Here is a 26,416-nt window from a genome sequence, read left to right on the forward strand (position 1 = left end):
GAGCCTTTTGAACCATTTTGACTGCAGCCGGATCATTTTGACTTAGTGGCACAATATTTCGTCGGGAAAAAGTCCAGCCATCTGCGGGTGAGTGTCCGCCGTGGCGGACACTCGCCTAAAGACATCTGGACGGTTGCCAGCCGACGTAATGTGGCAAGAAGTCAACATGATCCGGCTGCAATCCCAAAACCGTCCAGCCATTTTCTTCACCTCAAGATGCCTGGTCGGTTGCCAGCCGAAATGTTGTTGCAAAGAGTCAACATGATCCGGCTGCAATACCTATGTTTCGGCCAACATTCTTGTAAGTGCAATCAATATATTTCTGTCATGAATGGAATAAAATTTAGAGAAGTTTCAGTTTCGTGATCCAACACCACAAAGCGTTCCTTCTTGATTCATCAATTTACCAACAGCCGTATGTATTGTAGAAATTTATTTTATTTTATGAACTTCTGTGTGCTACCAGTTTCGGCATTACATTGATACCATCTTCAGGCTCCACACGTCATAGTCGTAAAATTGCTATACATGGATGGAGCCATATAACTGGATCCGTGAATCAAATCGTTATGCAACAGATGTTTCCAAACCGCCTCAGTCTGTGTCGCCTGGCCACCAAGAGCTGTTGCATAACGATTTGATTCACAGATCCAGTTATATGGCTCCTTCCATGTAGAGCGCTTTTACGACTATGACGTATGGGACCTGAAGATGGCATCAATGTAATGCCGAAACTGGTAGCACACAGAAGTTCATAAAATAAAATAAATTTCTACAATAAATACGGCTGTTGGTAAATTATTGCATCAAGAAGTTCATTCCAGCCGTTGTCCCACGGTCCATAATGGATCAACGAAGAAGAATAAAGCGTCCCGATTTTGGGACAGCTCAGGGTCTGTCCGTAAGTGATTCGACATTTTCGAATAAAAAGAAATTTCTTGTTTCAGACGGAAAATACGATTCAAGTTTTTTGTCTTAATTTTCTTTCTACCAAATGGAGCCTGTTGCACTCACATTCCCTAAGTCGTATCTTCCTCACTAGGCCGTATTCGAGCAGCATACGAGACCCCTATGCCGCAAACAGACCGGGGGCTCTCACTGGCACGTGGCCGGAAGGAACTCGAACTGGATCACCCTGGCCTAGGCAATGAGCTGTCTCTGGCGCGACCAGTTCTGCGAACTCGAAAGTCGGTCACGTAGATCTGCTACACCAGTCACTCGGATAATATACACTTCTTCTTTCACAAATCTGCACATAAGGAAAGATAACAGGGTTCAGAGGAGGCGCTGTAGCAGCTGCCAATCAAGCTGTCAGGGAACATCTTGAGGAGAAAGCAGCACACAATCATGGATGAAATATGGAGGCGCACGGATGTGGAGAAAGGTGATGATGATGGCTGTTGTTTCTGTTCCTGTCTTCAGTCCAAAGACTGGTTTGATGCAGCTTCTCATGCTATTCTATCCTGTCAAAGCCTCTTCATCGCCAACTGCTACAAGCTACATCTTAATCTGCTTACTGTATTCATCTGTAATAACCATCGTACTGTTTGTAATGATCCCAGGTTCATGTTCTGTAATCTTCAATGCATCCATCGATACCAGTTTTCTCAAATGAAATTACAGAAACTTTTGAGTGTAATTTCGTGGGTGTCTAAATTTTTGCAGGAGAGCTCACTGTACCAATATTAGTTTCAGTTATTAGCATACTTATGTCATATCTGAAGTTTATTTGAAGATTTTGTATGTACTCGGAAGAGATAATTATGGTAAGTCCGAAAATGTTACTCATCCACGGATTTTAAGTTCAGTTAAAACAGAACTGGTTAAAATAATAATCATGAATGCTAATACAAACCTTTTCTACAATACCGCATGAAATTCTATTTTCAATGTACTGAAAGATTATTATAGCAGTTTACATTTTAATATGAATATATGAGGGTGAGTCAAATGAAAATCTTAAATATTTTTTAAAATATTATTTATTGTGCAGTAGTGGCACACAGCTGTATCACTTTTCAACATAATCTCCCCCACGCTGAATGCAAGTCCTCCAGCGCTTACAAAGTGCATAAATTCCTTTAGAAAAAAATTCTTTTGGTAGCCTTTACAACGACTCATGCACCGCGTGGTGTACCTCTTAATCAGAACGAAACTTCTTTCCTCCCATTGCGTCCTTGAATGGTCCAAACATGTGGAAATGACTTGGGACAAGATCTGGTGAGCATGGTGGATGTGGAAGACACTCAAAATGGAAGTGAACCCAGGTTTCGTCTCCAGTAACCATTCTTGCAAGGAAACCATCAAATTCTTGTTCAAAGCGCCGAAGAACTTCTTCACAAGCATCAACACATCGTTCTCTCACTTCAGGAGTCAGCTGCCGTGGCACCCATCTTGCAGACACTTTGTGAAACTGGAGCACATCATGCACAATGTGGTGTGCTGACCCATGACTAATCTGTAAACATGCTGCAATGTCATTCAGTGTCCCTGGGCGGTTTTCCTTCACTATGGCTTCAACTACTGCAATGCTCTGTGGAGTCACAACTCGTTGTGCCTGACCTGGACGAGGAGCATCTTCCACTCAAGTCACACCATTTGCGAACTTCCTACACCATTTGTAAACTTGAATCACCGCTGTACATTCGTCGATGAATTTGAATAGGTTTCACACCTTCAATACGCAAAAACCGAATAACAGAACGCTGTTCCTCCCTGGTGCAAGTCGCAAGTGGGGCGGCCATCTTTATACTGATGCTGCGACGATATGTGTGCATGTGCACTATGCTGAAACCTACAGGCCATTTTGCACGCTGTTTGTAGCACGCTTACCAACTTACAGGAGAACGGCGCGAAATTTCGATTTGTTATTACAAATTTAAGGTTTTCATTTGACTCACCCTCGTGAGTTCTTTGAAAGTTATCCTTGGTACGTTATTGTCTTCAGCAATTTCCAGCATTCAGGAAGGCATGACGTCAGCATCTGTATGTTTACCAAATTATGCAATAAATTGCAGAGAACTGTCCTTGTTGCAGTATTAATTTTCTTAAGTACTTGATGACTAGTGTCGAGGGTAAGCTAAATGTCAAACACCCTAAAAAATAGAAACCAAATAGTAAGTAACTCGTACATTACAAAACATTAACACATTAAAAAGATAACTAATGAGAATAGGTACATACGACTAAGCGATGCTTTGCATCCTTCACGACAGCCAGATGACTATTTATTCCAGTTAAAAACATATTGCAAATTAGTGCATGGCTGAACTTCATTCACGTAACTGAGGCAGTAAGGTATTAGGAAGACTAGGACAGGGGGCACGTACGGGAACTACATCGTCTAGCAGCAGTATTAACTGACATACACCGGAGCGCCAAAGAAACTGGTATAAGCATGCGTATTCAAATGCAGAGAACACTATGTGATCAAACGTGTCCGCAGACCTGGCTGAAAACGACTTACAAGTTCGTGGTGCACTCCATCGGTAATGCTGCAATTCAGTATTATGTTGGCCCACCCTTAGCCTTGATGACAGCTTTCACTCTCGCAGGCATACATTCAGTCAGCAGCTGGGAGGTTTCGTGGGGAATGGCAGCCCATTCTTCAAGGAGTGGTGCATTGAGGGGAGGTATCGATGTCGGTCGGTGAGGTCTGGCACTAAGTCGGCGTTCCAATACCTCTCAAAGGTGTTCTGTAGGATTCAGGATAGGACTCCGTGCAGGTCAGTCCATTACAGAGGTGCTGTTGTCGTATAACTACTCTGCACAGGCCGTGCATTACGAACAAGTGCTCCATCGTGTTAGAATCGCCATCCCCGAATTGCTTTTCAACAGTGAGGAGCAAGAAGGTGCTCAAAATATCAATGTCGGCATTTGCTGCGATAATGCCACGCAAAACAACAAGGGGTGTAAGCTCCCTCCATGAAAAACGCCACCACACCATAACACCATCGCCTCCGAATTTTACTGTTAGCACTACACACGCTGGCAGATGACGTTTACCGGGCATTCACCATTCCCACACCCTGTCATCGGATTGCCACATTGTGTACCGTGATTCGTCACTCCACACAACGTTTTTCCACCGTTAAATCGTTTGTTCACCGTTCGTCGTTTGGCTTTTACCGGCGAGATGTGTGGCTTATGAGCAGCCGTTCGACCATGAAATTCGAGTTTTCTCACCTTCGGCCTAACTGTCTCACTACTTGCAGTTTGGAGTTCTTGTGTGATGGTCTGTAGAAATGTCTGACTATTACGCATTACGACTCTCTTCAACTGTCGGCAGCCGAGGTCGGCCTGTACGCTTCTCTGCTGTACGTGTTCCTTCACGTTTCCACATCACTATCACATCGGAAACAGTGGACCTTGGGATGTTTAGGAGTATGGAAAGCCCGCGTACAGATCTATGACACAAGTAACACCCAATCACCCGACCAGTTCGAAGTCCGTGAATTCATCGGAGCGCCCCATTCTACTCTCTCACTACGTCTAATGACTACTGAGGTCGCTGATATTGAGTACGTGGCAGTAGGTGGCAACACAGTGCTCCTAATATGAAAAACGAATGTTTTTGGGGGTGTCCAGATACTTTTTATCACATAGTGTATATCAACAGGCAGAATACGGAACTGCGGTTGGCAACGTCTATATAAGACAAGTGTCTGGGCAGTTGTTAGATCAGCTACTGCTGCTACAGTGGCAAGCTGTCAAGATTCAAGTCATTTTGAATGTCGCGCTATGGTCGACACACGAGAGATGAGACATAGCATTTCCGAAGTAGCGATGAAGTGCGGATTTTCCCGAACAACCATTTCACGAGTGTGCCGTGAATGTCAGGAATCCGATAAAACATCATCTCGGACTGCAGCCGGAAAAAGATCCTGCAAGAACGGAAACAATGACGACTGAAGAGAATCGTTCAACGTGACAGAAGTGCAACCCTTCCACAAATTGCTGTAGATTTCAGTGCAGGGTCATCAACAAGTGTCAGAATGGGAACCACTCAACGAAACATCATGGATATGTGCCGAAGGCCCACTCATGCACCCTGATGACTGCACGGCACAAAGCCTCATCCCTCGCCTGTGGCAGTCAGCATGGATATTAGCCTGTTGATGACTGGAAACATGGTGCCTGGGCAGACGAGGTCTGTTTCAAATTACATCGAGCAGAGGGACATGTATGGGTATGAAGGCAACCTCATGAATCCATGGACCCTGCATGTCAGGAGGGGACTGTTCAAGCTGGTGGAGCCTCTGTAACGGTGTGGGGCGTGTGCAGTTGGAGTTATATGGGACCCCTCGTACGTCTGGATACGACTCATACGTGACATGTACGTAAGCGTCCTGTCTGATCAGCTGCCTCCATTCATGTCCATTGTGCATTCCGACGGACTTAGACATTTCCAGCAGAACAATGCGACACCCCATACTTCCAAAATTGCTACAGAGTGGCTCCAGGAACACTCTTCTGAGTTTAAACACTTCCGCTGACCACACAACTCATTATAGAGCATATCCGGGATGCCTTACAACGTGCTGTTCAGAAGAGATCTCCACCCTCTCGTACTCTTACGGATTTATGGACCGCCCTCCAGTATTCATGGTGTCAATTCCCTCCAACAGTACTTCAGACATTAGTGGAGTCCATGTCACGACGTGTTGCCGCACTTCTGCATGCTTGCGGAGACCCTATACGATATTAGGATGCTGTATTAGTTTCTTTGGCTCTTCTGTGTATTTTCTGTGTTTCTCTCTTTTTAAGTTTTTGTAAGTGAGTATCCGCAGATGCGGTAACAATCGTTTTAAAATGCATATCTCAAATACACAAAAATCTTTACAAGAAGACATTTAAATTACAGTCAGTAACGCAGGAAAATCGTGTCTATGTATCATCATGCCACCACCCTACACGGCAAGCCAGTGAAACAAATTTTGAACGACTCGACAACGCTAGTAATACGAAAAAAACGTTTCAATAGACCAACAAATAGGTGCTTAGACAAATTTTTACAGACAACTTACTACGATATGGCAAGATAAGGTACTCCAACAGTACTGAAATGCACATTCAAGTGAAAAAAAAAACCGATGGGCCGCTAGGAACATGAAGTCGCAGCAGTAAAGCAAAGCAAAGCTGAAGCAATCGGACAAATGAGGAATCACTCTACACAGAGTCGCCCATCCAGAAAAACACAGTGGCAACGATCCTCCAGCAGCGCATACTACCAAGAATCACGAATATGGAACGTAACAGATTTCGGATGAGTGACACAAAAACACTTGTTTTTTTGCAAATTAATAATTTGTATGTTCATATTTTGGTATATCTTTCATTAATTCTTTTAGCCATTATTGTATCAAAACCTATAGATTGCACAAATTAAAAACGTTACATTAACTATGCTAAATCATAAGAGAACAATGAAACTTCTTAAAAAATTATTGTTACTGCTACGAAATATCTGCGTATGAGAAGGAAAGGGGCAAATGACACTAGAGGCAGTCTCAGTCACGCACCGTAAGACGGTTTGCCCGGTATGCTTGTATAAGGTTGGTGCATAATTTCGTAGCGTATTTGTTATGGATGTTGGTATTCCGGTTCCTAAGGGTTTACTTACCGATTGTCATTGCTTATTGGTAGTTCACTGATCCTATTTGCCTTTACATATTGTAATTTTGTCATTTCGAGATACTGAGAGAAGCTGTGGACGCTACAATATAGTGCCAAGTGGAGAAATCAGACCATTTCGGTCAAATGATTCTATTTGAGTTTAATAGACCGGTGGCAACAGCGGAGGCAGCCAGAAATATTTGCGCCGTGCACGGGGATAATTGCACTGGACAGAGCCCGACAAGAAAATAGTTTTCTCGTTTTAAGGACAATCGTTTTGAGATTAGTGATTCTGCACGTTGAGGAGTTTCGGGCTGCGATGAAGCCGTTTAGACGCATTATTCCACAATGATCCACTTTATTGTACTCGAGAAGTGGCAAATCGCATGAACTGTGATTATTCCACCGCTGTGTGGCATTTGCATACAGTAAAGTAGCTTCAAAAACAGGTACCGCGTTAACGTCACATCCTCGCTTTAAATGAAACTTCTCTAAATTAACTTGAAATAATTAGGGATGATGGCAACGTTAAGGAAAACTGGAACCCTTTTTGATGAAATACAGTTTCTTTGATTCTACTGTTAATTTTTTACGTAAAATCACTATATAATTTCAGTAGAAACTTTAAAATAGATACACAGTTATTTTGGAACGGAGTTTTTTGGGTAATACATGAACTGAATGTGAAATTTTCCTTTGGAAAAGAATACGTAATTCATAACTGGACTTCGTGATGTAAAAATGATTGCAGGTTTTATCGGAATTTAAAGACAAAAGACAGCTGAGCATCAAATGGCTGTTTAAAGTTACGCGGACCAAAAGAAAAACTTCCATAATTAATTATTCCACAATTACTAATTTTGTAAGTAAAGTAGTGGTATTTTAAATGAAATAAAAATGAATTTAACAATATATTTTCAAAGTAATTGACACACACACTTACATTTGGCCATCACAGTTACTAATCAATGGTTATGACGGGGAAACCGAAAAAAGATATTGTCTGTGATCGTAATACACTTATATGCTTTATACACATTTAATTATCCCAGAATCTGAATAAACATTATTCTCTAAACAGGGATTAAGGCTGAAAACCCAAATAAATTAAGATCGATCAAAGCTGGCGCAATTCGGAATCGAAGGACCTAACAAAGCGAGTGAGCAAAATAAGCAAAAAATGAAATCAGAAAATGAGATCGAGGACCGTTGTACAATGTTTTATATAATCACTTATGTCGATGGTCTTCGTCCACTTAGAGATTACATATATGGTTACAGCTCTGGTATCTCTGATACAGTTTATATATACCTAAAGTTTTACACTTCTCGTTTGTGGATTTTACCATTCCTATGCTGTATCTATACTAGTAACGAGGAACGGTGTCTTTATGCTACCATATGGAAAAGGAGGGAATGGCGGACCCAAAACAAAGCAGCAACTCCCCGTAGAAAGGCCTTCGCTCATCCACAAAGGATGTTATGCATTTGGTATTACAGTGATGGTCTGGTGTAACACGGATTGCTTACCCGAGATTGAAACCGTCAGTACCAACATTTACTGTCAACAACTGGGACGTCTTGCAGACGCAGTTTAAGACCAACGACCAGGAAGAGTGCGTGAAGTGACGCTACTCCACGATAAGGCTCTCCCGCATTCTGCTAGACTGAAATAAAACTCTATACAGGAGTGGGAGTGGTAAAGCATTCCGTACACACTTTGTTCACGAGATCTTGCGCCTTCAGATTTTCATGTTTTCCACTCTCTGTCGAATGGCCTTCAAGAAACTTCCTTTCCGGATGGAACTACGCTCAGAACATGACTCGACGAGTTATTCGCCTCAAAAACACATGATTTCTACAGTTGTTTGGTCGAAAAGTTAGCCCTGCGTTTGTCAGACTGTTGTAAATAGTAAAGGAGACTATATTATGACCAGGGGCGGGCAGGAATCCTGCACGTGTGCGGTGCACTTGCACGCGTGCAGTTAACAGGTGTTCTGCGTGCACACAGGGGCAAGCTGTGCACCCGCTTATCTCCCATCCCCACCCACCATACCTTCTGTCCGCTCCTCCCTCTGTAATGTGTTTTGTTTCCTAGCTTGCTTTATTGAGTGAATGAATAACGTTAGTAGGATTGCTTGAAAGAAATCATGGTTTGAAAGAGTACCTATTACCTACGATACTTTTTATTTAATTATCACAGGTGGAGTTTACAGTACGTTTAATATCTGGAACAAAATTCCTACATACAGACAAACGCAAACAGATACTTAAATTTTCATCACTGATGTTTGCTCTTAACCGAGACTTATTAATTCAGCAAATGTTTTTCCAGCTCTCGCTCTATTAAGCGCTGGGCTATTATTGTTGTCGTCCTGAAAAATTGAAAACAGTGCTCCCTAAAATGTTAAATCAGTTAGATGAGATACATGACGAAAGAAAGTCGCAGATCTCTCATGACAACAGCAGCTACGACAAATTCAAATGGTTCTGAGCACTATGGGACTTTACTGCTGTGGTCATCAGTCCCCTAGAACTTAGAACTACTTAAACCTAAGGACATCACACACATCCATGCCCTAGGCAGGATTCGAACCTGCGACAGTAGCGGTCGCGCGGTTCCAGACTGTAGTGCCTAAAACCGCTCGGCCACTCTGGCCGGCCAACTACGACAGAGTCATCTGGTATCGTCAGATCGCTCTTCTTAAGCTCAGTCAATTTCCCCATCCGCTCAGAATCCGACAGTAAATTGTACTCGTCCTTGTGAAATTAATTATAATGGCCTTCAATACTAAACTTCCATTGACCGGCGAGAATACCGCCACATATTAAACATTTCGAATTTTCACGTTTTTGCACAAAGAAAAAATGATTCTCCCATTACTTATTAAAAGATAGCAAATATCCACTTCTCCGTTTCCTTCTTTCACTCTGCATTTTCCGGTTCTTGAAATACAACGTTCACTACGTAGTGGTCGCTTCGCATTCACGTCCGCAGCTTAGGCTAGCACTACACTGCCACAACCTGCCGGTTGTCGCCACTGCCCCGGTCGACGATTGCACGCGAGTAGCACACGTGCAGCGCCGTGCGCTCATGAGCCGCGTGCAACGTTTGCCCGCCCCTGCAATAGACGATAATGTCGTTCGTTGGCATGTTGGCACCTCCTGGCTCTACAGCTGTGGCAACTCATTGCGAGCCCGGCGGCGGAGCGGCAGTCTTCGCAAATCGGCCTCTGCACGCCCCACGCCTCCCGCCGCTGGTAGAGGTTGCCGGCCCCTGGCGCGCTCTCGTTTCTCGGAATGGCGACCGCCGCCGGCGGCGGTGGGGGTCAAGGCGGCGGCTATAAGAGCGTTGCCCGCCGAGTCGCCTGCAGACCGGCGAGACAGCCCGCAGACGCTCGGCAACATGGCTCGCTCACTCGTAGTCCTCCTCTGCGCCCTCGCGGCGCTGGCCGCGTCGGAAAACCCGCTGCTCTCCCAGCTGGAGAACATCGACGTCGACGCCGTGCTCGCCGATCCGGAGAGGGTCGACGCGGCCGTCAAGTGCTTCCTCAGCGACACCGACGACAGCTGCAACACCCGCGCCAAGGTCATCAAGGGTAGGTAGCTTTCCAGCAGGGGGTCGTTGACGTCTTCTGTCCGAAGGCTGCTTTGATGCATCTCTCCACGCTAATCTACCCCTAGCAATCCTCTTCGTCTCTGTGTAACTAAAGCATCCATTCGAACATTCTTACAAAGTCAAGCATCGATCACCCTCCACAATTGTTAACTTCGCATTTCCCTTCAGTACCACAACGATTATTTCTCGATGTCTCAACATTTCTCCTATCAAACGATCTCTTTCAATAGTCACACAATAAATATGTTTCCACTCCAATTCGGTTCAGTACCTTCTCATTAGTTAACCGATCTGACAGTCTAACCTTCAACATTCTTCTGTGGCACCATATTTCAAAACCTTACTGCTCAACAATTTCTCATCCACATTTCACCCCGGTGCAAGGTAATGCTCCAAACAAATACCTTCAAAAATATTCCTAATATTTAAATTTATCTCAAACACAAGCCGCCTGGTCATTTTGCTGTGAATAATCACTTTAGGCTGCATTAAGATTTTGTTTTATTGTTCTGCGACTAGCTCAACCGGGAGTTCTTTATTTGGCAGAACTTTCTAACTTTTTCATGGTAAATACCACATGTCTACAATTTTAAAATGTAATCTGTCATCGCATGTCAATAAATAATAGTAGATCACCTTTAAAAGATATGGACAGGTGGTATTCACCCAGTAAAAATGTGATAGTTCTGCCAAAACATGACCTCTCGGGTGAAATGATTCACAAAATAATCGAACAAAAACTTTAGGCAGCTTTATATGCGATGTTAATAATTTCCCTCTTTTTAGAAATGCTTTTGTCGGTATTTCCAGACTGTATTGTATATGCTCTCTGCTTCGGCCGTCATCAGCTGTTTTGCAGCACATATAACAAAACTCGTCTGCTACTTTTAGTTCCTCATTACCTAATCAAAATCTGAAAATCGCCTGTTATAATTCTACTACATTGCGTTACAGTTGCTGCACATTTGTTGATGTTCCTATTGCAGTCTCTTTCTCAAGGCATTAAACATTAAGTTCAGCTGCTCATTCATGTCCTTTGTCGTCCCTCACAGAATTATAATATCATCGGCTAATTTCAAAGTTTAAATTTCGTCTCCCTCAATTTTAATCCCCCTTCAAAATTTTGTGCCCAGTATTTCCATTTCTGCTGATAGTAGATATTAGCAATTGTACTCGAGACTCCTTCCTTTTCTGTTTTCCTCATAACTGCATCGAACCTGATCCATCGTGTATATGGTAATTACTCAGCTGGTACCTGATTGATGAAGACATCTGGTAGAACTGCCTCATTCCCCCGGAATCCTATTGCTTAGTTTCGGCCGATCACATTTTTTGAATGTTATTCGCGATTAGCTGAAGAGAAAGAAATGTATTTTTATAACTTCATTGCTAGCTGGAATACTCTCTTTGAGATTCTGAAGACACCAGGGGTAAAATACAGGGCGAAAGGCTATTTACAGAAACCAGAAGCCAGTTAAAGCAGTCGAGGGGCGTAAAAGGTAAGCAGTGGTTGAGAAGGAGTGAGATAGGATTGTAGGCAGTCACCGATTTTATTCAATCTGTAAGCTGAGCAGGCAGTAAAGGAAAGCAAAGAAAAATTAGAAGTACAACTTAAAGTTCAGGGAGAAGAAAGAAAAACTTTGTCGTTTGCCAATGAGACTGTAACTGAGAGACAGCAAAGCACTTGTAAGAGCAATTTAATGAAACGGGCCGTGTCCTGAAAGGAGGATGTAGAAACAAAATAAGCGAAGCGAGGGTAAAGGAATACAGTCAAATTAAATCAGTTAATGCTGAGAGAATTAGATTAGAAAACGATACACTTACAGTAGTTTATGAGATTTGTTATTTGGGCAGCAAAATAACTGAAGATGGCCGAAGTAGAGATGATATAAAATGTAGACTGCCAATGACAAGAAAAGCTTTTCTGAAGAAGAGAAATTTTTTAACATCGAATATAGATTTAAGTGTTAGGAAGTCTTTCCTGAAAGTATTTTTAAGGAGTGTAGGCATGTATGGAAGTGAAACATCGACAGTAAACAGTTTAGACAAGAAGAAAATAGGAGATTTTGATATTTGATGCTACAGAAGAAAGCTGAAGAGCAGATGGGTAGGTCACGTAACTAGTGAGGAGATACCGAATAGAATTGGGGAGAAAAGAAACTTATGGCATAAACTGACCGGAAGATAGGATCGGTTGATATACGCATCCTGAGACACCAAGGGAGTACCGATTTACTACTGGAAGGACGTGTGTGTGTGTGTGTGTGTGTGTGTGTGTGTGTGGAGGGGGGGGGGGACTGTGGAGGGAGACCAAACGATGAAAGATGAACACAATAAGCAGATTCAGAACGATGTATGTTGCATTAGTCATTTGGAGATGAAAAGGCTTGCACAGGACAGAGTAGCATGGAGAGGTATATCAAACAAGTCTTCCGATTCAAGGCCATAAAAACGCAACATTACTAGTTGTGTACCACTCTGAAAATGTACACTGTCTGACAAAAAATGTAAAGCGTCAAGAAGGGTATCTGACGTCATGCCAGTGTTTACAAAATCGAACCAAATGAACAAAGAACATAACAGTACGAACCCACTTATCAGTGTGACATTCCAATACTTTTGGCCTGGACGATGCGCTGATTCGGTCTCATAAAACCGTCGTATCTTTCGATGTAGCAAGGCGGACGATAACTTTCGTAACTGCTGCTGGATATCCTGGATACTGACGTTCGAGCTGGTGTCACACACGTTCTATTGGGGGCAGATCTCGGGATTTTTTTGTGCGCGGGAGTACTTCAGATTCGAACAGACGGATCATAGAAGCACATTTTATGTGTGGATGAGCATGATGCTGTTGAAAAATGGCACCATGGGACTGTCACTGAGGGGTAACACATGGAGACGCAAGAGGTCCGTGACAAAGCGTTGTGTCGTCAGATGCATATCTCTGCTAGTTACAAACAAGTTAGCTATGGACTTTGTAGTATATAGGCTCTACTATAATAGTTAATCTTCGGAGAAGCTTCTCTAAAATTCATCGATATTTCGTTTCCATTCATCCTGAAGTTTGAAGAATCGTTGTCAGGTCTTTGTATGAATCGATGTAGCTCGCAACGACGGTCTGTTTTATGGGGCCCTCGGAGTACAACAATATGGCTGCCCAAATCCTCGGCGAATCCAGACACGTTTCACTCTTGGGATTTAAAGTTGGCCACAAGTTGGAAACTGTGTCAAACAAAACTCATCCGACCCAGATTTGTGGAAAGAAAGATAACAGGTCTGGTATCCAGAAATACTTGAAGACTCGATCATTTGAAATGAAAAATGAAGCAGGACAGCTAGACGTGTTTTTATTTACACAAGTGGCTCCCTGTTTAATCGACAAAACTTTGACGTACTTAGTGTCAGAAGTCTTCATTATATCGCCACTGTTGACTGTGGCAAGTATATGTAAAGTGAAGAATCGTGTTTATATTTTTAATGGTTATACAAGGACATAGTTATGGGAGTACCAAGCATACAACAAAGTATAATTGTTCGGACGTGCGCCTTGCCATAAAGTCAATCAATTTAGAATATTTTCTTTAATTCAAAAAGTTTTCTCAGACAGAAAGAATACGAACGTTATCCGGGAAATAAAACGTTTCATCACACGCACCTACATTTAGCAACAGCAACGATGGGGAGATGGACGCTATTAACCGTATACATTCATACACTTCTACAGTGTTCGACAGGAAACTAGATACAGCTGTTGTTTCCCTACTTTAGTTTTACTCTCTACACCTAATACGGTGTAGGGAACGAGTTGTCATTCAAAACAACTTCCAATCTTCACAGAACGGATAGATGCAGGTACTGTATGACTTCTAAAGGTATTTTATGCCATTAATCCAGAAAAATAGCAGCAACTTCATATAACATTGATAGTGGTCTATAGCAATCACACGCTTGCCCTTCAATGTAGTCCACAAAGGCTCAATAAAATTGCAATCTGTTGACTGTACGGCCTGGGACGATGCGACATTTCATCAAAAATGGTTCAAATGGGTCTGAGCACTATGGGACTTAACTGCTTTGGTCATCAGTCCCCTAGAACTTAGAACTACTTAAACCTAACTAACATAAGGACATCACACACATCCATGCCCGAGGCAGGATTCGAACCTGCGACATTAGCGGTCGCGTGGTTCCAGACAGTAGCGCCTAGAACCGCTCGGTCACTCTGGCCGGCGATGTTTCATCCTTTTGCTCAAAAAATCAGTCCTGAACGATGTGGCCTTGTCGTCTTGGAACACAGTCTCACCATTGAGGAACAAACGTTGCACCGTGCGATGGGCCTGATCTGCCAATGTAGTTACATAATCCTAGGCAATAATGCGACCTAATATAGTAGTTGTTGGCACCGCGGAATATCATGAAATGGCTCTCCAGTTCATAACTGAATCCCGTCTTTTGACTCTTGGTCTGTAAACTCGACCTGAAGCGTAAACAGTGTGAGACAAAACACATCCAGCCAAACGACTTCCTTCCATTGCTCCACTGTCTAGGTTTTATTGCTTCGGTACACGTTTACCTCTTACGAACATCTGCAACACTAAAGAGTGAGCCGGCCGCGGTGGCTGTGCGGTTCTAGGCGCTCCAGTCCGGAGCCGCGCTGCTGCTACGGTAGCAGGTTCGAATCCTGCTTCGGGCATGGGTGTGTGTGATGTCCTTAGGTTAGTTAGGTTTAAGTAGTTTTAAGTTCTAGGGGACTGATGACCACAGCAGTTGAGTCCCATAGTGCTCAGAGCCATTTGAACCATTTTGAAGTAAAGAGTGGATTTGAAATTCTAGTTCGTCCTGCAATTCCCTGCTTCCGGAGCTCCCTTCGTGTTGTTTGGTGCTGGCAGGATTCATGAGTGCCACCCTCGCTTTCGCAGTAACTTTTGAATCCGTCGTCCTCTTGTTTGTCTTAAAAAACCTCTTCAGGGACCGTCTGTCACGCGCCGTCAGCACACACTTTCGTACTCGTGACTTAGCGGCTGATGTTATACGCTTTCCTCTCACGCGGTACAAATCTTCGATAGGGTGCCACTTGAAACATTAAACACTTCGGCTCACTTGGTTCGAAAGTGTCCGCCACACGAGCAACAGCAATTTGTCCAAGTTAGATTTTAGTCACTCTGACGTAAAGCAATCACAACTACACAGGGCACTGTTCTGAACTCAACTGTTACTTGCAACTTGTTGAGGACAATGGACAAGAGCCGCTCGCGGTCAAATGCAACACAGAAATCTGCAGGCTCGGCTAGCAACTGTATTTAGGTTCAACCAAGCATTTCTAGAGGTGTTTCCCAATTATTGGACAATTCCTTACTCAATCACCGCATATGAGCATTCGTAATACTTGCGGCATAAGGAGTTCACCAAAACGCATTTTTCGAATACAGTGTCTTGCACAACTGTGCGTGATACTTCTGAACACTGATGGTGACTTCCAAATAGTGAAGCCTCGGCTAAATGATGGGTTCTACCTTGTCATACGGTGGGTGTGTGATGCGGTGGACCATTGGACACCCAGATCATTACCGCATTCATTATCTCTCGGTGAAGGATTCAACTACTGGATGTTACATTTTCTTGCAGCAAGGGCTGAATCACATTTCATTCTACACAATCCACTGTACTTGTAAAAACCACTTTCAGAGTCGTAACTTGCGGTATCACATGTCTAGTACCGTACTACGAAAAACGAGGCTCAAAATCTTTCTATATACAGATGGTGATTGAAGAAACAAAGGAGCAATAATTTCCTTATGAGCTATTTCTGCTAGAAAAGTGACTTGGCCTCTGTTTGGCTTAGTCACGAGTTACATAGATCATATTTACGATGAAAATTATGCTGTGAGTGGAAATAGCACACATTTGACCTACGCTATTAGATAAATAATGCCTTCCCTAGATTTTTCCATGTGTTACTATTTTCAGCGCAACGCCTCAGAGTTGCTACTGAATGCTTTCAAAAGCCAACTTCTGTTTCATTTCCAATGCATTTAAGATTACATATTCCAAACCCATCAGTTCTTTGAACAAGTTATTTGGTTTCTTATCTCTTCTAATTAAGCTCATCAAGCACGTGTACACTGTATTCGGAGTCTAGAAACAGTACTACTGCATATGAAACACCGTGTTTCCTTAGACAGATTATCATTCAAAATTTCGGTCTACCTTTACGGACGACTAGACAGATTCCTTGATCAGAGTCCGTCTAGGACACCCACTACTTCCTTTTTGATACGGAGAGATCTTTAGAAACGAAAGAAGTGTCCAATGTACCTCAGGAAAAAAGCACTCAGGCCTTGCTTCTTGCGATATATGACCAGCACCTGGTTCGCGGACTTGCATTTGGTTCTCAACGTAGCTAAAAGTAATACCACGAATGTAAACAGATTAACAGACTCGACATCGCTTGATTACATGATCCCTGAGCTCATTACGAATAGATAGATATAGCAGTAACTGTCCGAATAGTTTTAAAAGGAAATATCACATAAACATGCAGTAGGATTATCGGAATAATATAAGTAAATAGAATTCACCCATAATGGAGGCAGCACAAAAAAATTGTCTTAGAGTACCAGTGCTCGCTCTAGGATCAATACTAAATAATATCCAAATAAGAGCTACGTGCTTTGAGAGCGGTGTGCCTAATCAACGTGAAAAATTAATACAAATTCTCTTTCAACTCCGACATGAATGGCACTATGTATTATGCAGAGCCTAACTCTTAAATTTTTGTGCTCCTCGCGCCCAAATCACGAGTAAAATAAAATAAACCCGTGGGTTTCCACATAGTACCGACAATCTTTCATCCAGTGGTTCATCCGTGATGGAACAGAGAGGGGCACGGAGAAGGGGAATGATTGTATTACATAAAACACACACACACACACACACACACACACACACACATACACATACATACACACGAACCAGAATACTTGAATAGGTAATTACATTTCGAATATTTTTAACTTCGAACCCCTCTGGTCCACTTCCAGGTCTGTAGCAGTGCTTCAAAGAAACCAGGTTCTACAAAAGCTTTCCCTGACCTCTACGGTAGGGAATGAAAGATGAAAACCATTGTCACGTCTGACGATTACAAGTGGGAAAGTTGTTTAACACCATGGAAAAGTCACTTTTTGGTTCTTCTGTATTCCTGTCCTTTCGGAAGCAGAATCACATACTCGTCAGAGGACACCGCAGCTCATATTTCCATGTTGTATCGTATTTGTGAATATCTCTATTGCTTTCAGTTGGTTGGTTGGTTGGTTTTGGGGAAGGAAACCAGACAACGCGGTCATCGGTCTCATCCGATTAGGGAAGGATGGGGAAGGAAGTCGGCCGTGCCCTTTCAGAGGAACCATCCCGGCATTTGCCTGGAGCGATTTAGGGAAATCACGGAAAACCTAAATCAGGATGGCCGGACGCGGGATTGAACCGTCGTCCTCCCGAATGCGAGTCCAGTGTCTAACCACTGCGCCACCTCGCTCGGTGCTTTCTTTCAGTTCCAGACAAATTGTGAATAACAAATGGGATCCTGAACAACGACGTGCATCAAGACATATTATTTCGTAAGGTTATCAATTAACTTTAATATGCCACGTAACCTATTGACTTTACCTCTTCTAACTTTTCTTTCCTACTGCAAAAGTGGGTAGCCGGTTAACTTCAAGATACTATATAGTTCTCTCATTAATACGGCCCCTTTACTGCTTACTGGTCTCCAGCATATTTATAGAACATTGAGAGATCTCATTTTACTAAGTTTTGCTCTTTTAACAACAGAAAGCGTACTTTTGAGAAAACAGTATGAAGCATAAAAAAATTACACATTGTCGTCTGAAAAAGTGGCAATGGCCTTGCTACAGTGGATACACCGGTTCCCGTGAGATCACCGAAGTTAAGCGCTGTCGGGAGTGGCCGGCACTTGGATGGGTGACCATCCAGACCGCCATGCGCTGTTGCCATTTTTCTGGGTGCACCTAGCCTCGAGATGCCAATTGAGGAGCTCTGGCCAAACAAAACCATCATAACGACCAGGAGAGCGGTGTGCTCACCACACGCCCCTCCTATCCGCATCTTTAACTGAGGATGACACGGCTGTCGGATGGTCCAGATAGGCCACTTGTGGCCTGAAGACTGTGTGATTCTTCATCCGAGAAAGTAACTAATTTCTGCACCCTAATTCAAATAGGAAAGCGCGCTAGTTCCATAGCAAGGAATCTGCTTAATGGTTAGGTTACACCTCTTTGTTTCCTTTGTTCTAGTAACACTAGTTCCAATTTATTGGCTCATATGGTTCAAATGGCTCTGAGCACTATGGGACTTAACATCTTAGGTCATCAGTCCCCCAGAACTTAGAACTACTTAAACCTAACTAAGTTAAGGATATCACACACATCCATGCCCGAGGCAGGATTCGAACCTGCGACCGTAGCGGTCGCGCGGTTCCAGACTGAAGGGCCTAGAACCGCTCGGCCACTCCGGCCTCCTCTAATTAATTATTTACACATCACTTACGTTATGCATGTGTTATGCATGACAATTATATTCATGCGGAACACAATAGTTTCATTCATCACACACTTAAAGTCAAATGAGTACAGAATATGGATTGAGAGTAAATAGAAGAAATATGAAAGTAATGAGAAGTAGCAGAAACCAGGACAGCGAGAAACTTAACATCAGGTCGGATGGTCGAGAAGTAGATGAAGTTAAGGAATTCTGCTACCTGGGCAGGAAAATAATCAATGACGGACGGAACGAAGAGGATATCAGAAGCAGACTAGCACTGACAGAAAGGGCATTCCTGACCAAGAGAAGTCTACTGGTATCAAACATAGGCATTAATTTGAGGAAGAACTTTCTGAGAATGTACGTTTGGAACACAGAGTTGTATGGTAGTGAAACATGGACTGTGCGAAAACCGAAACAGAAGGGAATCGAAACATCAGGAATGTGGTGCTACATATGAATGCTGAATATTAGGTGGACCGATTAGGTAAGGAATAAGGAGGTACTGCGCAGAATCGAAGAGGAAAGGAATATGTGGAAATCACTGATAAGAAGAAAGGGCAGGACTATGGGACATCTGTTAACACGTGAGGGAATGACTTCCATGATACTACCGAGAGCTGTAGAGAGCAAAAACTGTAGAGAAAGAGACTGGAATACATCCAGCAAATAATTGAAGACGTAGGTTGCAAGTGCTACTCTGTGGTGTAGAGGTTGGCACAGGAGACGAATTCGTGGCGGGCTGCATCAAACCAGTCAGAAGACTGACGACTAAAAAAATAAACAGCCTTTTTTTTGCAAGTGAGATTACTGTATCCCTTTTCCTTTTGGAATTATTTCCACACCATTTACGCAATGCGTATGCTAGTATGCTATACACTGCAGCTACATTCATGCTGGACACAACAGTTTTATTCACCAAACGTTTAAATTTTGTTTTTAATTTGAAAGTTTTCAAATTCGCGTAGACAATGAGTTCACTTACGAAGTAGAATTTATTCCGTAAAAGAATGACTGAGAACGAATTTTAAAGGGCAGAAATCATGCAACAATTTGAAGTGAATGTAGGAATATTTCAGTGAAATATAGATGAGCATGGTTTAGACAATCCTCGCATCATGGCCATATACAGGGTGTTCATAAGGTCTGGGAACACTTACAATTGTCCGCAGCTCGTGGTCGTGCGGTAGCGATCTCACTTCCCGCGCCCGGGTTCCCGGGTTCGATTCCCGGCGGGGTCAGGGGTTTTCTCTGCCTCGTGATGACTGGGTGTTGTGTGATGTCCTTAGGTTAGTTAGGTTTAAGTAGTTCCAAGTTTTAGGGGACTGATGACCATAGATGTTAAGTCCCATAGTGCTCAGAGCCAACACTTTCAATTATTTATTGCACAAGAGCTGAACATTCTACAGATGTCATACATATCTCATTTCAAAGAGAAACTATGAGGTTTTTTTTGTTTTACAAACATTCGATGTGCGAACTGCGGAGATCAATACGGCAGTCGAATACCCGTCCCAGCATGGCATTGCCGACTGTGGCAGTCGCTACCCGTATTCTCTCCCGAAGCTCTGCTGCAATCACGTGGTAGAGGCGGTACATACACAATATCTTTAATGTATCCCCACAGAAAAAAGTCGCACGGAGTGAGATCTGGTGATTGGGGAGGCCATTTCATGAAACAGCTCGCTCCGCACCTGAATTCGCCATGTTCTTGACTAGCGCAGACTATCGGCAAATTACCAAATTACGCTGTGGTGGAATACATAAAAAACCTTTCAGGGTTTCTCTTCAAAATGACTTATTTACGATATCTGGACGATGTTTGGTTCTTGCTCAATAAATAATTGAAAGTGTTCCCGGACTTTATGTACACCCTTTATATCGACTACGCATTTTCTCCTGATTTGCAGAAGCACTCAGTGATAACCCGCTTATTCGTTTAACGAGGGTATCAGCTACTGGCAGATGTCTCCTGTCAATTTTCATCTTTAAGTTCATTTGAAATTATTCTGTAAATACTATTTCCTCGTCTACTACGAACCATACGTTTGTTATACACTAATGGAGATCCTAGCACGAATGTGGATCTATGCAACATAAACGTACGTTGGTGGGCGTGTTTCTGTATATATTCCAATTCTGCGTCACTCCCGTAAGAGAGGTGCTAGTAGCGACACTACGAGGATGCAAATCTGGTTTGCTTTAAATACTTGCTATAATGGTTGTCAGTGTTAGTTATCTTTGAGACTGGACTTGGTGATGATGTTAGTCTAGAATTCCTTTAAGGCGACAAAGACGCCATTGTCAACAACCCACTGAGTCGCGTGATAAGGCTGCGAGAAGCTAGATGCTCCTTCTGCGATACTGCAGAAAGACTTGGCAGGAATGTGGCCACTATACATGACTGGTGGCAGCGGTGGTCACGGAAATGAACAGTCGCAAGAAGACCAGGGACGGCCACATGGCACTACCGAGAGGGAACACCACTGTGTTCAACGTACGGCTCTGGCGCGTCGTACTGCATCTGCGGCAGCTGTTTGAGCAGCAGTTGGCACCACAGTGACACAACAAACTGTTACAAATGTGTTACTTCAAGGACAGCTCCGAGCCAGAAGCCATAGAGCATACATTCCACTGACAGCAAACCACCGGCATTTTGCGAGTTCAGTGGTGTCAGGAGAGAGCTCATTGGAAGGCTGGGTGTGAGGTCTGTTGTGTTTGCTGATGAAAACTGGTACTGCCTCGCTGTCAGTGAAGACAATGTGTTGGTTAAAACGAGACCAGGTGAGAGCTTGCAGCCAACCTATCTGGGTGCTAAACTCACTGGATCTGCACCTGGTGCTCGATTTAGTATGACAGAGGGAACCTCGTGTTATGCCACACACCCTTCCGGCAAGCTTGTATGTCAGTGTGGTGATTTGGACAGCTGAGCTGTCACTCACGAACAGTATTCCAGGTGGTGTTTTGCAACGGGATAACTCTATGAATGTATATACCATCACCACTTGAAATATCTAATGAGGGCAAATAATCATCACTTCAACCACTTTCTACATCCAAATCACTGTTATTGAGCACACCTGACAAAAAGTCAACATGCTGGGTCGCCATTTTGACAACTGACTTAGTTCACTTTGCTGAATGAAGTGTCTGTCAATTGTTCAGGCACAGGTAGTGGCAACATAGTATATTGTGGGCTGCAATGCCTGGAACATTACGTCGCTCTGGAATGTGAAATATAGAGATCGATTATATCAAATACGTTAAAAAAAAGAATTTCGCCAAATTTGTAGTTAGTTCACTCTGGCGTAAGGCCATCCAATTACGTTTTGATATTGCGATTTTTTTCCGTCAGTGTAGTTCACATCTCAAGATACGTATTGTCTGTGCTTTTTATGTCCTGTCACTAAGTCCGCTTTGTTTCTCAACGACCCTCCTCTTCATGTTTCCCATAATATAAAAATCAAGTACTACAACCAATGCAGAATTCTTTTGCTCATTAACAGTTTCACAGGAAAGTTGGTAAGAAGAGCCGCTTACGACATCGAGATTTTTGTATGTTACAGGCCTGATTGCTGAGATGCTGAAGACGAACTGCGCCGAGTGCTCGGACAATCAGAAGGCGGGCGTGGCCAAGTTCATGGCGCACATCGCCAAGAACAAGCCGGAGGAGATGAAGCAGCTGCTGGCCAAATACGACCCCAAGGGCGAGGCGCTCGCCAAGTACGGTGACAGCTGGAGGGAGAAGGGCATCATCGTCTGAGCACGAGGGCGCAAAGGCAAGGGTGAGGGCGCCCACTCGTAGCGACTGGCGGGCACACGTCGAAGACTGTTCAAAATCCCTGTACTTGTGGAGGACTACTCTGAAAGGGAAATAAAACCGTTTGTTTCGAACTTTATTTGAAACTCTGTGTTTCCTTGTTTTCATGTAATGGCATTTACACCAAACTATACCACGATTAGCTGATAATTCATTGCATAAATATTTATCTATCTGTATACCTTACAGTATATGTTCGTTATGACACACAGTCCTTGATCATCATGTTAAATATCAAGAACTATTTATATATAAAAAAAGGAATATCGGGTTTATTAAGCCAGAAAATGTCGAAATGCAGCTAACAATGATAAAGAGAATTACAATAATTTCAAAAGTAGCATAAGTCATAACAAATTACTTCACTTGACAGAACACTGTAAAGAACAAGCAGTACTGAATGTCTCCTCCCAAACAATCAACGGGATCTACCCTTATATTTAGTGTAACATTTAATTTTACTTCTCCTAATGGTTGGGAACAGAGTGGGAACCAAGAGTCAGAAAGAGCTTATCGGAAGGACAAAAACTTGTAATCTCCTGCAGAGACTTGAGGAAACCGTGTAAACATCTATTTCTGAATTATCTTTACACGAGATATTTTTTCACTTTACAGTTAATTTCAGGGAATTTATAACTACCGCAACAAACGTAAATGGCTCTAAAGTATTCAAATGTGGATGGAATTTATAACTACCGCAACAAACGTAAATGGCTCTAAAGTATTCAAATGTGGACGGATTCACTCCGACTTTTCAACCTACTTCAATGAATAATACCAGGCCGTTATAATTAAAGTGCAGTAACTCACAGAGGTCCAGTGTGGGCTGTAATTATCGTATGGCAGCAAGACCTGGTTGATATTCTAATGCAGTAATGTGGAACAGATTTACGCTGAAAAATATTACTGTCAATTTTGGTCACCAGGTGCAAATCTGCTTCTGTGAATGGCTCTGAGCACTATGGGACTTAACATCTTAGGTCATCAGTCCCCTAGAACTTAGAACTACTTAAACCTAACTAACCTAAGGACATCACACACATCCATGCCCAAGGCAGGATTCGAACCTGCGACCGTAGCGGTCGCGCGGTTCCAGACTGCAGCGCGTAGAACCTCTCGACCACTGCGGCCGGAGCTGCTGTGAATGCATAAGATCAAAGCTTGTGCCAAGGCCCGAACTTCAACCTGGTTTTCCTGCTTACTATGCAAACTCACTAAACCCCTACACCACCCTGACATTGTGGCTAAAATAGCTACATGGATTTCCATAGTCCAATGCTCTCTCTAACACAAACTTCGAAGGTGTTATGGAGGACATTTTACTAGTCTACTGCCTCCCCCCTTCCCCCAAACACAAATTTCAGTTGTGTCAAGGAGGGCTTTGAACTAGGGGAATCCATGTAGGTCTGTTACCCATAACGCCAAGGTGGTGTAATGGATAGCAGCACATCCACCTAATAAGCGACCCAGGTGCCTTGGCACAATTTTAATTCATTACTTTAGTTTATATCCTTATTAAAGATAACGTTGAGTCTCAGATGTCCGCCGGCTTAGCTGGGTGGTAACGTGCTCGCCTCGCCTGCAAGCGGGCCCGGATTCGATTCCCGGCCGACTTGGAGATTTTCTCCACTTGCGGACTGGGTCCTCATCATCATTTCATCCTCATCACCGGCGCGCAAGTCGCCCAATGTGGCGTCGACTGAAATAAGACTTGCACTTGGTGGCCGAACTTCCCCAGATGGGGCCTCCCGGCCAACGATGCCAGACGCTCAATTCCATTTTTTTTTTTTTTTTGAGTCTCAGATGTCCCCAGAAAAGTGTAATTCTATCAGATCAGTAAGGAAATGTTTATATATGCCTTGCCTTAGGAATGAGATGTGGGCAGGGAAGCTCAAACAAGTGAAAAAGACCTAATGTTGATTTTATTATTAATGGCCTCATACACAATTTTTTCCATATGAGCACAACAGATGCTGTACAGCGCCAGATTTATACCTGGTGGCCAAAATTGGAACTATTTTCTTCCAGGCCATCCTGTCACAGAACCCATTTTATAATTCAGTGTGGTCGTCCCAATAGTCAATATAGTGCAAACATTTACTCATGGAGCAATATTCACTGCTGTCAACGATTGCACAGCTGATTACTTCTCCTATTCCTTTTATTGCAGCGAGGGGACCAGTTATTTTCTGCAGTGTTGGGAGTTATCTGTAGCTGCATCACGAGATGAAAGTTAACTTAGCAGGACCTGGGTGTTATAAACCGGTTATGCAGGTACAGGACAGGGAATTCACTGTGTCCCATCTCTGCAAGGCAGGCATGCTGAGGACAGCTTGCATTCCGTAAAAAAACTGCATTGTGTAAGATGCTAGAAGGAATTCTGTTTGGAGAGCTGAAAATCTGAAAGCCAGTTCCAACACTCAGAACTTGAGACAGTGGTAGCGGCCGTTCTCCACAGCCAAGAATGTTAATTTAAATCCGAGTAACAGCGCTGTGACTGGCTCACAATAATTATTTCGTTACAAGGCGAATTTCACATGCGTACTATGGGCAAGCCTTTTACTAGGATGGAATCTGAAAGTTATCATGTAGTGGAAGAGACTTCCTGCCGTCCGTCCCATGCCACGCCAGTATTGGTTAACCATGACAAAATCCATAGGACTGAGAATTTGTTATAAATGTTTATAAAATTATTATTGGTCAGAACATGAAAGATTTGCTGAAATTGTCTAGCATAATTCCTATGTTGGATGAAATAGCTAAGTATCAGAGATTGAAGTCAGAACAGATTTACTGTTGGGGTATCGAACAGTAGACACATCCTGCCAGTAGATCGATGAGTTTTTGCAGAGAACTACAGAGAGGGATGTTGCCATCTTAGACCAGTGTGCAGACGCTGAACTGGACTCAGGATTTCGAGCCACTACTGCTGGCGCCTTCCATACTGAGACTGTTTACGAGTGATAATCATGAGCCGGTATTGCCAACATCGAGTCGAGGGAGACTCGAGATGAATTAATTTATTTCAGGTTTCATTTGTGCAGCTATGACGTACTAGCTCTTTAGTTGCACTTTGGCGATTCTGTTGCTGTTCGTACATGCTTTTCTGGGATTCTTTCTGTAAACCATTAAATATTTTTGCAATCATTAGACGTATCGCGATATATCCTTATGCTTTCACGTGTCTACCAACTTGTGCCAACGCTATATTTCATAATTACAACCTTTTCTTCAATTATTGAGTGATTTACAGCTTAATTCAGTGGATAATTCGTTAGTTTCATGTTTTCTGACAGTACACCAAATTGTTACAGTGACCACTAGTTTTGTAGTTAGACAACACTATTCGTTAATATATGGAAATGAGTTGTGGTACCTGTAGTTTCATGCTTAACTGGGCCACTCCTAGTGGATTTCCTTCAATAAGGCGTTGTCCATTGAACGCTATTATTTCTCTTAAATTAGCATTATCTTGTGGTGTGCTTCCCTGAAGGTCACCGGGAATCAGACTTGCAGTATCTTAGGAGTTTGCTAAAGAGCTCAACCAAAACACTTCACAGCACCTTCACTGAAAAGTGTATTTCATTTAATTAAATGAAAGGAACGAAATATAAATAAAGATACGAGATTCTCTTTCTATTTGTGATTCCTAAACCCCAAAGAATGAAGGCTTTTAATACAGAACAATATGACTAATATTACGTGAATGTCATGGTACACATATCACTTTCGTAACATGACCTGGTATTCAAGCTAGTCGTTAATGATACAAAGTGCAAGAAACGTTTTGTGAATGAAATACT

The 26,416-nt window shown here is 42.9% G+C and overlaps 1 protein-coding gene across 1 annotated transcript; it reads left to right on the forward strand.

Moving 5' to 3' along the window:
- Positions 1-1,071: 1,071 nt before the first annotated feature.
- LOC124798887 (ejaculatory bulb-specific protein 3-like) lies at positions 1,072-22,699 on the forward strand. Its single transcript, XM_047262419.1, has 3 exons — positions 1,072-1,187; positions 9,793-10,214; positions 22,360-22,699. The coding sequence occupies exons 1-3, from the start codon at positions 1,072-1,074 to the stop codon at positions 22,554-22,556; spliced, it is 735 nt and encodes a 244-aa protein (XP_047118375.1). The 3' UTR covers positions 22,557-22,699.
- Positions 22,700-26,416: the final 3,717 nt, after the last annotated feature.

The sequence above is a fragment of the Schistocerca piceifrons genome, chromosome 5, assembly GCF_021461385.2.
Source record: "Schistocerca piceifrons isolate TAMUIC-IGC-003096 chromosome 5, iqSchPice1.1, whole genome shotgun sequence".
Lineage (NCBI taxonomy): Eukaryota > Metazoa > Arthropoda > Insecta > Orthoptera > Acrididae > Schistocerca > Schistocerca piceifrons.

Bases quoted from the DNA above. Each gene is read 5' to 3' on its own strand.
- LOC124798887 (XM_047262419.1), top strand. From the start codon at position 1,072: ATGCCGCAAACAGACCGGGGGCTCTCACTGGCACGTGGCCGGAAGGAA. The intron at 1,188-9,792 runs GTCGGTCACGTA...CTGGCTCTACAG, and splicing joins CCAGTTCTGCGAACTCGAAA to CTGTGGCAACTCATTGCGAG. The intron at 10,215-22,359 runs GTAGGTAGCTTT...TGTATGTTACAG, and splicing joins CCGCGCCAAGGTCATCAAGG to GCCTGATTGCTGAGATGCTG.